At 41.7% G+C, this 16,573-nt stretch overlaps 1 protein-coding gene across 1 annotated transcript in view; it reads right to left on the bottom strand.

Moving 5' to 3' along the window:
* The window catches only part of SPATA16 (spermatogenesis associated 16), an 81,844-nt gene extending 66,016 nt beyond the window's left edge, over nucleotides 1-15,828 (bottom strand). Inside the window, exons 1-2 of the mRNA XM_075098308.1 lie at nucleotides 15,189-15,828; nucleotides 834-979 (exon numbers count right to left, since the gene is read on the bottom strand). Coding sequence (XP_074954409.1) covers nucleotides 834-979; nucleotides 15,189-15,767 — 725 coding nt within the window. The 5' untranslated portion in view covers nucleotides 15,768-15,828. The remainder of the gene's footprint in view (nucleotides 1-833; nucleotides 980-15,188) is intronic.
* Between the last annotated feature and the right edge of the window lie 745 nt (nucleotides 15,829-16,573).

Here is a 16,573-nt window from a genome sequence, read left to right as displayed (position 1 = left end):
ATGAACCTGCCGCCACGATGGCATCGTGTTTCTATACCGATGGGTTATCCTTCAGGTCTGTCCCCTGAGCACCAGGCACGAGCACACGCCTCCTCTTTTGCTGTAACTACTCTTTTACATTCATTTGAGATGACTGTATGGAAAAAATCCTCACCCTGCACTAATTGCAGTGTCCATCCTAGTACATCTCCTACAAGGGAAAAAATGATCAGAGACCTCAGTAATGAAGTGCTGCTGGCAGGATACGCACGTGCTTAACAGAAACTGTCGTTATGCCTGAATGCTAATTAAAGGCAGCACAAACCCAGCAAAATCCGAACTCATCTGAAACGAACGGGAACTTCATCTCCACCAAGTGCAAGTTTTGTTTCTTCCTTCTTTATGTATTGTTGGTGGTCCTGGTCTTTGATGTGGATCACAAGCGAGCCCAAGAGGAATTATGCAATGAAGATAATTTGAAGCCATCCCTGACCTAATCTGGCTTAGAAAAAGATCAAGAGCTCATAATGCCATTACTGTCATAACAGGCTGAGCATGTTTATACTTGTCTAGGTTCAATCTTAAGGGTGCCCTGAACTATGTACATGAGTCACCTGTATATACCTTCCTACTGCATTATCAAAGCAGGCAATGTTTACGTGGCTATTGTGGCTTCAAGTCTCAAATTTTGAGAATTAGTCCAATCTAAACATCAGTGTCACGTGTCGGTTGGGTTTTATTGATTCCTCTTTTCTCATTATTAGACTGATTCTTCCTGCACAGGATTTTCTCATAGTCATGTTTAATTTTTGATTTCAGTCTTAGCAGTGTATCTAATCGATATTTGTGTTTACCTGTGTGCATGATTCAGAGCAACGTCAGGCTTCCCCAGTTTTAAGTAGCAGGTTACAAGCTTTGTCTCAATAAAACTGCTGATACTGGAAATATCTTCTGGAGATGACTCAGAGGGATTGTCTATAGCAGCACCTTTACTGCAAAGCTGTACAAGAAACAAAAATGTTATTTACTAATGTTGTAATACACCTTTTGTTAGGTAGAAATCCTTCTTCTAACTGATAAATGGAGAAAACTGACTTGTAAGTAGAACATACCCTGACTTTAACTAGAGTTAGCACTACAAAAATCAGTACAAATACAAGTGAATGTAATATAAAATGCAGTGTCACCTTCCTGGAAGGGGTAGTCAAGAGAGCAGGTAATAAGCTAAAAACTAAAAAACACTGTTAGGAGCAAAACTATATTTTTCCTCATTTTCAAAAATAAAGGCTCAACTTCAGGCTCCCAAAATCCATGGCTGTCTTGAGATCGAGGGCGAAGGAGGAGCCTCAGACAGCTATTTGCTTATTTCCGTAAGGCAGTGGTGAACCCTGCCTTAGGCGCTGCTGCCTTTGTCCCGCGGGTAGGACAGCAGAGAGTGGCACAAGGCAAGGAAACCAGCAACTCTCCCCCTCATTTAATGGGAGGACTTGTCCTTCCAGAAAACTGCCATAGAAAGTAAAAAGAAGGAGATCAACTGTCTTTGCCATCTTCTTGAGCCATATAGAATTTAGCAGAGAGAAACATCATATTTTCTGTTTAAGAAAATACTCTTTCCCTGATAGAAAAATCACCTGCCGTTCATCACAGCTGGTGATTGTCTCATTAAATAATGTTCTATTTCATAATGTGCATCACTGGAATTAGATAAGCCACAACGCCTTGAAGTTTCAGCGAGTCCTCAGCGCTGGCAGAGCTACGATGCTGGGCAGGACCACCTTTGGTCCTCAGATCTTTGTTCCATTAATCTACAGGCAACCTGCTTTTGAAATGCCAGAGAGTAGTAAAAATTAGTTTTTAGTTCTTAAGAAAATTCCACTGTAAACAATTAGATACAACTGTAAACAAATAGATTAAGCCTAAAAGCCTTGTCTTTAAGGACAATAACCATATAGTGCTACTAATGAAAATGCAATTCAGTGTCCTTTGCTTGGATAAACATCCCTAACAGGATTGTTCAGTGGGCAATGATTTCATCCGACTAAGTGACTTCACTGTGAATCAGCTTTAAAAGTAGATTTCTAATGAAAATTAACAAACTAATATTTATCTCAGCTGTGTGCTTAAATTCTTGGATCACACTGAGACCGGTGCTGAGGACCCTTACAGTGCTGATATGCAACTGCAGCCTAATGTGGATGAACGTAGCCTCTGCTTTAAATGGGGTATAACCAAGGGACTTTTGATTAAGTCCAGTTTTGCCAGTCACCAAAGCTTTAAAATGGAAGGAGGAGGATCTGGTCCATTTGTCTAGCTCCTCATCGCTAGCGACTTTAGTTATAATAATTAGTTTCTTGTGCCTATGTAGTTAAAGGCCAGTGGTTGATCTTCAGGAGGTGCAATGCCAACTCAGCAGTTTGAGATCTCTTTAGAAGATTAAATCTGCCAAGAAAAAAAGCTCTTCTCTATATGCATCTTCCCGCGTGTGATCCTTAAAAGCAAGAAGGATTATAGACCCGCGTCCACACTAAGCACCTACAAAGCTAACTCAATCTTTAAGATTTTTGTGCATTGGTTAGAAATCAGCACAATTCTTTACAGGCAACAAGGGGCGTCGAGGGAAGTGTCACCCTAGTTCAGGTGTGATAAATATTTTTTTCTTTCACATCCCTTCTCTGCTGAGTGAAGTTACACGGTGTATATAATAACACCCATACATTTAAGATTTTCTATCATCTTGTTATCAGTAGAAGTTATAAATCAGAGAATTCATCACTTTTAACTTTGCTCATGGTAGCGTATATATCTGCTGAAGCGTCTGTATGGATAAGACATGCTATATGTAGCTAAAAGACCCAGAGAATTATGTTCACATCAGTGAACATAAAAGTATCATCAAGTTTTTCTGTAATAACACTTTTCAGCTGAATTGGCCATGCTGTGACCTCTGTTAAATTTATGGGAATGAGAGATTTGAGGCTACTCCCCGGACTTTCAAGTTCTTGAATGATTGTGAGAAGAAAAGAATCATTTAGGGATCCCTTCAGTATAAAGTGCTGCAATTCAGAGTTTCCTCGGGTCTTACTGCTGATACGGAGAGTTATGTTTAGACCTGCATAACCCCTCAGTTATCTTTGACAAAAACCAAGACATGAGTCTCTGTAAACCATATCTGAACAGATAAGGATTCAGAAAATATCTTTAAATACAGTGAAGATTGGGTTCTGCCAGGTCTTCCCTAAGACATCTCAGAAGTAAGAGTTCAAAGAAACAACAAATAACTCAATCTTTTATCTCACAAAATCAGAGTAATATTTTAAAGGCATGTGCCTGTGTTTGGGACCGTCTGGGTTTATGCTTTTTGCATCCCAAACTGTCTCCTGATTTTTGTGTAGCATTTCTGCAGTGGATCAATGTGTTTGAGATCTCTCCACGCTAGTGCCATACGAACAACAGCAAATGCGCACCGAAAGTAAGATTCAACTTCATTTTACAGAAATGGCTACTTCTGTACTAAGCAGAAAAGTTATGAATATACAAAATAGCCCTAGTGTCCTGTATCAGTGAGATGCACAATTACATGCACTCACTGGTATAAGGGGCTTTTTTGGGTAACAATATAGAGACCGCTGGAAAAGGGTTCTGTTGGGTGAACCATCTCAGCTCGGCCCGAAAAGCCCACCATCGTTTTCCAAGCTCTGATGGGGGTGATACCTTTTGTGTCTGTTTCACCACCCTTCATTCTATTTTTCTGACCTTTCTGATAAAAGGACTTGGCTATGCAGCAGGACAAGGGCTCTTGCCTCGCGTTGTCCTGTCTGCCACCGAATATTGAGTCTGAATGAGTGTTTTTTTGGGGATGAGGCCAAGGCAGTGCCAGAAAGCACCCGAGAAAGCTCATCTGGGCAAGTTCTCCGGGGAGGAGTTAGGCAGGAAGGAGACAGCGAGGTGGGATTTTGCAGCACAGGTGGGGGATGTGGGGAAGAGTTGTAGAAAGACTCACATCTGAGTTTCAAGAGGGATGAGAAAAAAGGAAAGTTTCCTGGGGATCCAAAGGAGCCTTTGTAGCTACGGATTGTTGCAACTTTGGGAAGCCCTGCTGGACTGAGAGAAAGGGAAGAGGAAAGGCTGTGCCATGCAGAGACGTAATGGGCAGGGAGGAGATTTGTTTGCGATTTTCATGTTCCACCTAGCAGAACCGAGTTTTCTTTATCTTGCTGTAGTGTGCAGTCCAATAGCACTACCTTTGAAGATCGGAAGGGCTGCTAGTGTTTTTGGAGTGCTTTAAGTAATAGGTAAAAACAGCTCCATCTCACTCCTCTGAATACCTTACGGTCTTTTCACGAGGCGATTGAAATAGAGATGCGGGCTCGGAGGGGCAGTTGCCTTTTGTACCATTGAGGGTTCCTTTTCCCAGAGTTATGTGACAGACTTTTAATTCCAAACTGGGAAATCTGGGGCTACGTCTTACCTAAGGCTTTGGTGAGCTTTGGGTCGGCAGAAATCTTGCCAATATCTTAAAGGTTATAGAGGCTATGAAATCAAAGCGAGCAACTTAAACTTCTGAAGCTTTACAGCTAATCTGGGGTTAAAAACCTGCAATGCACCTTTTTGTCCTTTACTCTAGCTAGCAAATCTAACAGTATTTTTACTTTCAGACTTAGGCTACCTGAGAGTAGAGTACCCATGTCAGTAGATTGGAATATTTTTCCAGAAATAATATTTAATTAAAAAGATCCTGCCAAAGGATATTGATATTTTCACAGAATCACAGGTTGGAAGGGATCTCAGGGATCATCTAGTCCAACCAGAGGGGCCCTTGTTACAACTGGAGGCCATCGTGCAGGTTTTGTGTACGTGCACCCTTTAGAGGACTGCTGGGTTATCCCGTTCAAAGAGCTACTGAGTATATAAATGATATGAAAGGAATTAAAACGTTACCTGCAATTTTTGTATTAGTGGTGAACTTGCACTGATTATGTTATACTTTCACTGATGAAGGAGGTTTCTCTTGCAATGTGTAGGACCCTATAAATATATTGCTGAAGCCACAGTTGTATAAATGCTTGTGATTAAGTACTTTGACAAAGGTCAGAAAACAAGTCTGTGGCACTGTGAACTCAGCATAGGTCTTGTGGTATTAAGGCTTTCTTTTTGGCAGTAGCAAGCAGGGAAATGTTATGAGTAAAGACCTCCCTGGCGTTAGCTAATAACAAAGTGGGGAAAAGATCCCCCCAAACCCACCATGGCTTTGGTAACAGTGGAAATGCTGATTGTTAAGGTAGCTTCCTAACTAGCATGGGTGTAATTTGGAAGAAAAACACTAGAGCTCCGGTGATCTGTACGTTGGAACTGGTGTCACCGAAAACAAGGTGAAAGGTTCAGGTGTAAGAAAAAGGCAACGGTAACGGTTTACTAATCACTGCTACAGGTTCGGTGTAGATTAAATTCAGGTATACGGTTTGCCTTAAAAAAGATGCCCGATAGATATGCATGGGGGGGATACAGATACGTATTCGAGAACAAATTTAGCTTGGGAAAACAAGTGAATTTGGTCAAATGGTGTCTGTCAAGGAGATTCTTTGGCAACTTCCATGAGTTCACTCACGCTTTCCTCTGCCAGACTGAAAGGGTTAAGAGCTAGTTTGAATACAGCAATAACCTGCGAGCCTTGCTGGAGCTGATCGCTTTGCTTTTCCTTTTTTTTTTTTAATTGTTATTATTATATTTCTTGCTAGCAGAGGAATGTTTAATCGTGCCTCTCTGTTTTAAAGATAACTTTGTGGTTTTCCCTGGAGTGATTTTTAGAGTGGCTAATCAGAGGGACAGACCTGAAAAGGCAAGAAGTATTTAATTAGTGTCTTTTCTTCTGACTAGCCAACAGTCCTAACCAGATGCCATCACTTCAGAGCCATCCAAGTAATCAGCCTGGTACCGTCACTGCATTGCACATCAGGCACCTGGCAAGTCAAGCACTGACGGCATCCCAGAACATGTCTGCTAAGGAAGGCTACTTCTGAAAATAACTCTCAAAACCTGACAGCAAGCCTCACACAGGGCTGAAAACAAACCGCTTTTTGTATATCACACTGTATTCCAGTCCTTACAACTATTAGGGACTATCAAAAATACTGCGGGAAACTGGTGTAACAAAGAGCCAGTTAATGGTGGTTTTGTCTCAGTGGAGAGCAAAAAAGAAGTCAGTATGGAGAATAAAAGGGAGAGGATTTTCTCTCAATGATATGATTTCATGCAGTATAACTTTCCAGCTTCTATTCAAAGTCATACTGACATCTTGGTATGCAATTTCACTCAGCAGAGCAGGAACTGTATATAAACCCCCTGTCTTTATTGTTAATGAGATTTGTGTAAATAACTTGCTAGAAAACATATTGAAAATATATAATTCACTACTAAATATGAATGCAGATGTCGGGCAAGACAAAATAAATTTACTGGGCTCCCTGCAACGTGCTCTGCAATGGATAATTCAAATAATACGTACGTATGATATTTTTGCCATATTAGCTGCTCTATGCAGAGTTAGCACTGGATTCTGAAATAATAACGTCTGTGCAGGACCCATTTGCTGTCTTATTGGTTACACAGCGCTGGCTGAGAGCCAAATACACCTCGGATACGCTAAGTTATGAGGAACGGTCCCTATTTCTATTCAGAAAACCGCTGTTTGCCAGAAAAGCGTGGTTCTGGTGAACTCAGCAGGCTGCTTGCCCTCCCCGTGGCGTCTGGCGGGGTGGGATTCAGCCTGCTCTCCCCACACTGCCATTGGGTTTATCTTAAACCCTGGCTATGTCTAGGCTTAAATTCCTTCTCTGGCTACAACCAGCCTTTCTGTAGGAACCAGAGGGACATGGAAGGGATGTGGTGACCAGGTGGGGCAGAATGTTTGAGGCGTTTGAACCTAGATTTTATCCTCCCCAAAGGCTGACAGCTTTTGCATAGCTGTTTCTGTTTCAGCCCTTTTTGGAGACAAGATTTCTCTGCAAAAATGAGATTTCAAGTGCCCACCAAGTTCAGAGGATACAGCATTTTAGTTTGTGCTCATTTATAGGTGGATGCTGCTTTATAAAAATAAATTTGATGTGAATCTTTCCCTCCCACAGAAGATAACGATGTTCAGTGCAGCACCCTTAAGCCCAAGTTATTCCTGTTTATTGGCCCAGCCTCAGATAAAGGCTTTACCTCCCCCCACTGCCAACTTAGGGGTCTTCCCCATATTGTAAATAATTTGCCTCAGAAGCATTAAATCAAGAACAAAGGTTTTAGGAAAAGAGCATCCGTTTGACTTCAGCTTAATCTGTGTGCTGCGCTATAAACCTGTGCCTCATTACCAACCCCTATTTTATGGAGCGTTCCCGTTACCAGTACTGCTGGGGTGAGTGGAGTAGTCGCAGAAAAACCCAACACCGAAGCTCTCTAATGAAACATATACTGTGGAATCAATATGCTACAATAGTTTAGGAGGAACTTTATAATCTGTACAAACATACTGAAATCTCCTTTATAGGTTGCTTTTGTAATACCCAAATTTGTCAGTCCGCCCAGGATCAAACCAAGCTGAGGACAGTATAAATATTCCATGTGAAAACCAATCAGAAAAAAGTCAAAACTGATACCAGCACCTCCTCTTGATAGGACTGTAGTTCAAAATGCCTATTGGACTTTGAAGCAGGAGCATCGGTCTGTTGATAGCGTTCACAGGAGGAGCTGGCCAAAATGAATGTTTTTTTTGGAGGCAACTGTCAGCTGGTGTGATGTGACTATATTGTAGCAAGATTTTGAGAGCTGTCATGATTGCTTGGAAAAAGCAATATAATTTCAGGCCAACTAATTTAATCCCTTTGATGCCAAGAGATTTGCTACTGCTAAGTCCAAACACAGAGATATCTCACCAGCACTTTTATTAAGGCAAACTATGTGAAAGGTTCACTCCATTTTGATGGACAGGATTATTAGGGAAAAGCAATAATTTGCTGAAGCCTTATTTTCATGCCGTTTCTGGATATGACATTAAAGCTAGCTGCAAGGCCAGCTCGCCTCTTGCTCCCCACCTCGGGTTGGTGTGGGTCTGGTAAACTCCACCAAGAATCCTCTCAACAGTATTGTCAGTGTTAGAAACACAGCGCGTATCCGTGCCTCAGGAATAAACAGAAATAAAGCTCTTCCCTAAAGTAACCTAACCAGAATTCATTCCCCCCTACTTTTTATTGTTTGGTTCACCTCTGTAAAGCTTTTCAGCATTTATATTCATTTTACACTGTCAAAAGCTGAACAGGAGTAAGATAACAAATGGTTCTGGTAGCAGCTGTCACCACCTACTGTCTGTGTATGCCTGTGTGAATCTCTAAATGGAAATAAAGTACTTTAATAACACATTTCCTCTAAACTGTCCTCATGGATAAAGTTACTCTCAAATCAGTCCATGAACACTTTCCAATTCGGTGCCCACTTCAGCCTGCATCTCCGTCTCTCCGCTGCAAAGCCTATGTAGATATGCAGCAGTATGATTTAAAGACATTGCAGATAGAAAATTCTTTAACAGCACATCTTCTGCGGCTGCCGCTTGCCTGCGTTAGCTCCTTTTGGTGTTTGAACCGACTCCGAACTTGCCTGATTTTCTCCCTATAAATTAACCTGATTGTCATTGCATTTTTATGCTGCGTTGCCTTTAGCCAGGAAGCACCTAGAGCCGCAAATTAAACACGAGTTGTTCTGCCCTCCCTGTTCCTGTAGGATACCTTCCAGGAGCAGATGGCAGCTGAGAGGATAAATACCTCCGATTTCTTAGGGCCTTGAACGTAAAAGAAGCTCGACTTTGAGACGGGCTCTAAGGCATCGCTTTACTCTGAGAGGTGCGAGGTAGCATCCCACGTTTGGGTTTCTCTGCTGTTGGGTATCACAATGCCTGTGATACGTGCGGGGAGCTGCGGGCTTCAGGCCCCTAGAAGTTTTTAGCTGCCCAGCTTTCAGAGTAGCCCTTTATGGATCCAGCCGGCGGTGACATGCCCTCAGCCACGCATGACGTTGACTGTTGAGCAAAAGTCTGAGCCCATGCCTTTCAAGATGGGCTAGAGCCTCATCCAAGGCTGTCCCGAGTCTCTCTCCCTCTTCTTTTTCTATTTTTTTTCTTGTCTTACCTACTGATAAATATACTACGTGGACCTTGTCTCTGTTTCTCAGGGATTGTAAAACGTGTGGTTTGCATGTGTTCAGGTCAATGAGGCTTTTGATTGTAAGTGACAAGTAGTGGGTGATTATTATTTTTAATCAAATATTGTACTGCTTAGCATTTGCAAAGTATGGAGAAAATATTTGGTGCTTTTGAGCACCTGTCACCTCCAGGTAAATAATTTAATAGCATGTGAGGAAGCCAATTAGAGTTAATTAGAAATTGACTGATCTGCTTTGGCACCAAAACGATTGGAAAATACGGTCTGTCCTTTCTGGAATAGGGATTTTGCTCTCGTACACACACACGAGTGAGGAAATATATTGTTTTATGGTCAACACATAGCATTCCTTTGAGGAAAAAAGCACTTTATAAGCCAGAGATGTAACAGCAGTTCAGGCAAGAAGTACAGGGGCACAAATCCTTATAGACAAATAGCCGTGCAGTTCCTCCGCTTTATTTCTTGGTGATGGGCATGCTGGAAATGTCTAGAAGATTAATAGATTCAAATTCAGTGATCAAAAAATGGGAGCATGTCCAAATGGATCATTATAACAGATTCCCACTCTATCCCACAAGCCAGATTTGAGCCATCTGTAAGCTTCACATTCCTCATCTAAAATCTTCTGCAGCCACAAAAGTCTATAAGCATCAGTGGGGGGGGGGGGAGGGGGGGAAAGGAATCAATTTCTTGGCTTGCAGCCTAAAAATATAGTGATGGGACTGTAGGGAGAGAAAACCTGCTGATTATCAGGGTTTGTGGGTTTGTTTTTTTAAGCAAGTTAAACGAGTAGGCCATATTTAGGAAAGTACTTGGTTATTAGAGGAAAAGGCTATTTCTAGGGAGTAAAGTCAGCACCTCACACTCAGGCTTTGGGGGATCAGTGAGTGCCATCGTTGATGTTCTCTGCCCAAGACCTAGTGTACTCCCAGGAAGCTTCTAGAGGACCTGTGCTAATGATAAGGATGGATTATTTATGAGTCGAATGTTTTAGCTCCAGAAACTTGGTGCTAAAAATAAATATTTAGTCTTTCACAAGCTTTCCCTTGAAGACTTTCATGGTGTTAAACTGTGTCTTTAAAACTGTTAAACAGCTTTTCTTGGTGAGAGGGGATAGGGAAGACCATATAAAGCCCTATTTTCTATCCCTTTCATTCCAGTGGATGACCAGTAATTCCAGTCTCTGCTCCATAAAGCAAGGGATTACACACGGTTATATATTGTTGGCTCGGACCTCAAGGCCCACCTGCAAAAAGAGACAATGTTGAGGGAGGGTGGGCAGAAATGTGGCCGTGCCCTCGTCTTTCTGCAGCAGCTAGCACTGATCCAATGGTCACAACGGGAAGCGCATCCAAATCCCCTAATCCTGTGGTGCTCCCAGGACCGCCCTTGCAGCGGTGCCTCTAAAAAAGCCGCCTGTGCTTTTCTAACGTGCTCTACCGTTGGATGGAGTGCTTAAGATGAACCTCTTTTCACATAGGTATTTCTATAGGAAATACTCATTTTTTGCTTCTCATATTACAAAATTGACAGAAGGCTCGGCTGAACTGCGCTGCCCAGCTCTCCGCTGGTATGTAATCCTGTCCGTGAGGCACCGGTACCACAGCCACCTCCAAATATGTGCTTTTTTGCAGATATTGTTGCCTGGAAGAGGGCGCGTGGTCTTGACAAAGCCTTCTCTACACGCAGTGAATCACAAGGCAATGAGCCACAGGAAAGGTTAATCTAAAAACTCAAGGTGGGCAAAAAAGATGGCACTAATGTTTATCTCCCTGCCATAGGAACGGAGCCCGTAATGGCCATCTGTGGAAAATGGAGATATTCCAGCTTGTGGAGAGGCACCACAACAGCACTCTGGTGAATTAATCACACGCTGTTTGAGGCCCTCACCTCACATGTGGGAGACATTTCATGTCTCTCAGATATTCTACGCCGAAAGCTGTGTGCTGAGATACTGTGGACTTCTTTCTGTGCACAGCAGTCATGAACCTCTCTCATTTATTTTTTTAGTCACAGGGGAGGATTATTTTCAGAACAACAGGGTCTGAAATTTAAATTTGTGCAGGTTTTAAACAGGCTGATGTTTCTGAAGCCCTTTACGCTCTCTGATATTAAGAGATTAGTTTAAGACAAGATCTTTCGATCCTCATAACGGTTTAACGTTATTTTGTAGCTAAACTGTTAATAATTGGCTAGAGACTCTATTGATATACGTGTATGGCTTCCACTGAGGTTTTAAGCTAAAGAGTGATTTCTCATACCCTTCACATCCCAGTCCAGATGTTCAAGTCCTATTTCCCTACGTTCCAACAGATGGATGCCAAAAATTTAGGGAAATTTACAGCATTTCTCAATATAGTATATAAAATGTACTGTATTATTGAGCTAGGAGGTAGAAGAGCAGAGACTATTGCCCCAATTTCTTCAGCTATTTTCCTCACTAGCAACAGAAAGTACTTAATTCTTAAGCTCTATTGGTGAGAGTTCTCCAAGGAAGCATTATTTTTTCCTCTCTCAGGCCAACTATAATGCAGCTGACTAACACTAAGTCCCTCCTGATTAATTTAATGGTAGCTAAATAGTGCAGAAATAGTGAGAAGCCACCAGTCCTTCTCTTGCTAACACTGCCTTCCCCCTGTCTGTGGTAATCAGCAGCATGCTGTCCAACATATAACAGCCTCTAAATTAAACAACCAATTCAGTTTTTCTTTCTGACCAGTAATTTTCCTTTTTTTTCCCCAATCCGATAATTTCATTGCTAGACTTTCAGAACTGCCTGTTATTTGTATAGCTGAAAACCAACATGATCTCAAGAACGACGATATGACATGAATATATAGATGGATCTAGAAAAGACATTTTGGCTTAAAGAGCCAAGAAGGGTATGGTATTTGTAATATGTATGCTAACACTAACTTTAGTGATACTATCCAAATTTAACGCTAAGCGCAGGCTTTTCTGGATCAGGATGTCTAACTGTGGATGTTGTAATATCAGACTAAAGCCTTAATTCCCTTAAATCTGAAAAATGTCAGTAAACATTTTGCACCAGAATCCATAACTTTGAATTTCCTGACTTTTGAGCTTATAACAAACATATCACGCTTCTCTTTACCCACGTGAATTGCAGAGGAACTTCTGTTTATTTCTTAAAAAAGCGTTGGGCAGAACAACCACAGTTCCAGTCTCAGTAGCTGAAGTTTCCTGGTTTTCCCTGCATCATCTCCACTTTGTCTATATCTGAACAAATAGACAAATGAGAGATGATGCAGAGAAAAGCAACAGAAATGATACAGAGGTTTAGAAAACATGACCTGGAAGGACATACTAAGATCACTGAATTTATTTAATTGAGAGAAGACCTAAAAGACATATGCTAAGAGGTTGCAAGTACAGGGAGAATAGGGTGGTTAATTGCTCTTCATGTCAAACAAGGAGACAAAAACCATTATGGGCTATTTTGCATCATGCAGGGTTGGGAAAAACTTTCCCAGTCATCATCATCGTTTCCCGAAGCACCCCGCCTTGCTGATGTAGATGAGAAGTGTGTCTCACTGCAGATCTTTAGAAACAGAGTACAGAAGTTTATTTCAGGAATACTCTGGGTTTTGCTTCTGAGGACATCTGGATTAAGAGACTGCTGAGAAACCCCCACCCTACAATTCTGTTATTTCCCAATCACTCTGTCCACAGTCCCAGGAAGGAATTCTTTAATCTCTACTTAATCTTTAACCAGGATGTCTATTAACTAGCCTTTCCATTTCTTCTTAGGAAGAGAAAATTCCTCCATTCTTCTCAAGTGACAAAGGTTTTTGTCCCCATCACAGCTCATTTCTGAATGTCGGAAAAAAAAAAAAAGCCTAAAAAGGATGGCACTTTCTAATTTTATTCACTTACTGCTATAAAAGGTATTGTTTTAAAATAAAATGTCTTCAATATTGTAGAAAAAAATATAGGAATAGGATATTTGCTTGTCAGCTGCAAGCCCCTAATGTTTTACAAATGCTTTTGAATTAAGTTTGGCAGTGCAGCACTGAAACAAGTAGAGTTGGACCCTTTTTCAGGATGTCAAGTGCATCACTGAAGTGATTGGGGTCAGAGTGGAGATAAAACATTAAGGAGAGTCCGGAGAGTCCAGCGTGCAAGTCCTTTATTCTAATCACCAACCATATTCCTGTGAAGTGGAAAATGCCTCTCTTGGGTTTCATTTATTTATTTATTTTATTTGAGAAGCAGACGCTGGCCTTTAAAATCCTTACAGCTACTGAGAGTGGTTTTTTTTGCATCGTGTATCGCGGAAAAAGTCAAGCCCTCATCCACACAGTAAATGTTAGCGGCTGGGTTAATTGTGAGGATATAGGGCATCTTTCAAGGTTTATAAGGCATCTATGCTCTTGGAGATACTGTTTTCAAGATGCGCTAATGCTGCCTCTTTGAAAGCAGCCTTTGGCTGCAGAGTGCTACTATTTAACAGGTTTAACATTACTAAAAATTGGGAGGCTGACGCCATTATTAAATTTCATTCTGCACAAAAGCAAACAGTTTATCATAGTCTGTTCCCAGCAATTGTAATCCAATTTTTGTTATCTTACTTTGTTTAAAAAAGAGAGAAAGAGAAAGAGACTGTACATCAATCTGATAAAGAATGTTTAAATAACTAGTGCTTTTTTGTGATTATGTCGTTTTTATAGCAGCATTATGGAAACACGACAGGGTAACTAAAATCTGATTACTTCTAAGTCCTTCCCCATTATGTGATTATTATGAACCATGACTTCTACTGGCACATTATGAATTACATGGTCATAATACAAGGGATTTCCAATATAATTAACTGAGATTAGCAGCACTAGAGAAATCTGGGAATAATGATACAACTTTGAACAATCAGTTTTACTGTAAGAGCTGCTAGCTCCGGCTTCCAGGAAACAGGAGGCTGGTGGATGTAACCCCGACCCACCCGCTGGGGTTTCCTACACCTCCTTTGTCCTCCCTCCCCCCCTGAAATTAATTGCAACCTTGCCAGAGTGTTAGGAACTCCCTCTTTTGCTCTTTTCTTCTCATATTATACTGATAAAACTCAAGGCTGGCTAAGATTTCCAAAAACGTCAAAGGTCTTTAGATACTTCCTTTTGGAGGGGCTCAGCCTGAAACTGAGAAGGGCTTTGCTTTTGAAAACACAGAAATATCTACTTATTGAAGAACAAATCCATTTAAGGCAGCTCAAGTTTGAGCAGTTAAAGGCAGAAAGTCATGAAAATCACAGGTTACTTTCAAAGACCATAGCCAAAGCTATTTCTTTAGCATCTCAGGCAGGCAAGAAGTCTTTCCACAGAAAAGTGGGATTTTGGTGCCCCTTTTTGGCCAAGACACACTTTGGTCCAAAGTAGTTTTTGGACTCTTAGCTGCTATAGAGAAAGCCAGCTGCCTCCAGAGGGGCTTGCTCACTACTGGACCTGTCCTTTCTCATGCAGAAAGAAAAGGATTTCTACACAGACTCAGTGGCCATCTTCTGGCTTTGGAGAAGAAAAAAAAAAGGGGGGGAAACAGTGTGCCTGACGGAAATGCTGCAGGGGAAAAAAAGAGATTAAAACAGACCTTTTGTTTAACCAAAGGGTTAAACGTTTCACCCAGTAGTGCATGGAAGGCTGGGGTAGACTGGGAACTCCCCTGGTTATTGAGACACCATTTGTGCCTGATAGAGCTGGGATTAGAGAGAGGAGCACCTTTTGTTTTTTCAGTCTATGGGACTTAAATTTCCTCTGTACATAAATGCAAGTGAAGACAGAGGAAAATACTAAGTCACCTGAGGTTTTTTTGGTTCAGTCCAATGCCCCCATCCATCCATGATTTATTTATAGCTCTTAATTTTCAGATTTCACACAAAATTGCATCTCAGGATTTTTATTAAACCACACAGGTTTGTGCTCCTTGTTCACTTTGGTATTATTACACCCAGGCAGTACAATGACAGCCTTTCATTTACTTTGCTACGGTGATCGTACTTCTTTAACCCCATACCTCCAGTGCTGTTGAGAACTGTTCCACTGCTGCTGGGTGGTTGTTCTGCCTGTAGCAAGTCCTGGCTTCCTGGAGGGTCACCTGAAGCTGTTGGTCAATCTGGGGCAAAGCGCTGCCATTAGGTGCGCTCAGAGCATCTGCTTTTTCCGAATCACGGCACGTCGACTCTGTGCTTGTCGACACCATGGGCTCAGAAAACTCGAAGGAAATGTCCTCCTCGTCGGTGTAGACCAACTCCATTTCTACATCCATTAGGCTTTCCAGGGGAATATGAGGCAGAGGTGTCGGGATTAACCGATTGCCAGTCTCTAACGTTGTTTCTTCATTTTTCACAGCTAGTTTTTCACTGGTTTTGGATTTCTGTTTACAGCTTGCTCTGTCAATATCATGACTTTGTTTTTCCTTCTTTTTCTCTGTGGCTTTTATTCTCCCCATTATATTTTCAGCTGCTCCATCCCCAAGATGGTTTTTGACCTCTTGCAATGCTTCTGGAATATCATTCAATTTGCTCGCTGCTATATTTGACTCCTTACTACTACACATTTGCTGAGAGGTTTCATTCTTGCCATCCATGCTCATGAGATTTTTTTTGGAAGTCAATGTTGCTTTCTGATGGAGTGTTGCTTTCTTGAGCAAAGAAAGAGTCCTAGGAGAAAATGGAGAAAAGTTAAGTGTTCTCAAACATTGCAAAGCCAAAAAAAGCATGCAAATGCTTCCTCTGCTAGGCGTATCATAGGCAATCTTCAATAGTTAGTACATAGCATATCAGACTCACTGTAGTTACTTCTCTTTCCTGTGTAAAACTTCAAGGCTTCTTAAATATTTTTGATAGCTCTCAATAAAAGATGTTTGTTTACGCAAAGTAATGCCAGTTTATCCGTTATATCTGCAACAGGAAGGGAAAATCTGGCTTTTAATGAAAAGAAAAACAAGCCCAACCCCGTGACTGACTTGCGTCATGTGTTGTCCCAGGGTGCAAAAAATCACCGTGGCCTGATTTCTGAGAGCTGGTAAGCACGGTGGCTAAGGTCAGAGAGGGGTGTTCAAGAATCAGGCAGAGCAGATGTATTCCAGAGGCGCACGAGCTCCAAGTGGGGTCCCAGCTTCAGCTGCATTCGAGGAAAATTCGCCTCTGCATTTGGGTTTCAAAGCCCTTTCTTACTGAACCGTCTGCAAAGGACACGAGTGTTGGTACTGAGAGGCAACCCTCCCCCAGTAGTTAGCAGCCTAATTCTCAGTTCAGGGAACCGGTAGAGGATTCAGACTGGTAGAACAAGGTGTAGAATCGAGTTCATAAGCCTCCTCTCAACACCAGTTCCTGTACAATAGGGAAGGGGACTTGATCTGCAATGTAAGCTCATAACTGTGCTCAGATTCAAAGGAAA

This window comes from Phalacrocorax aristotelis, chromosome 7 (assembly GCF_949628215.1).
Source record: "Phalacrocorax aristotelis chromosome 7, bGulAri2.1, whole genome shotgun sequence".
Classification (NCBI taxonomy): Eukaryota; Metazoa; Chordata; class Aves; order Suliformes; family Phalacrocoracidae; genus Phalacrocorax; species Phalacrocorax aristotelis.
Note: the sequence above shows the minus strand (reverse complement) of the source record. Positions and strands in the feature narration are given on the sequence as shown.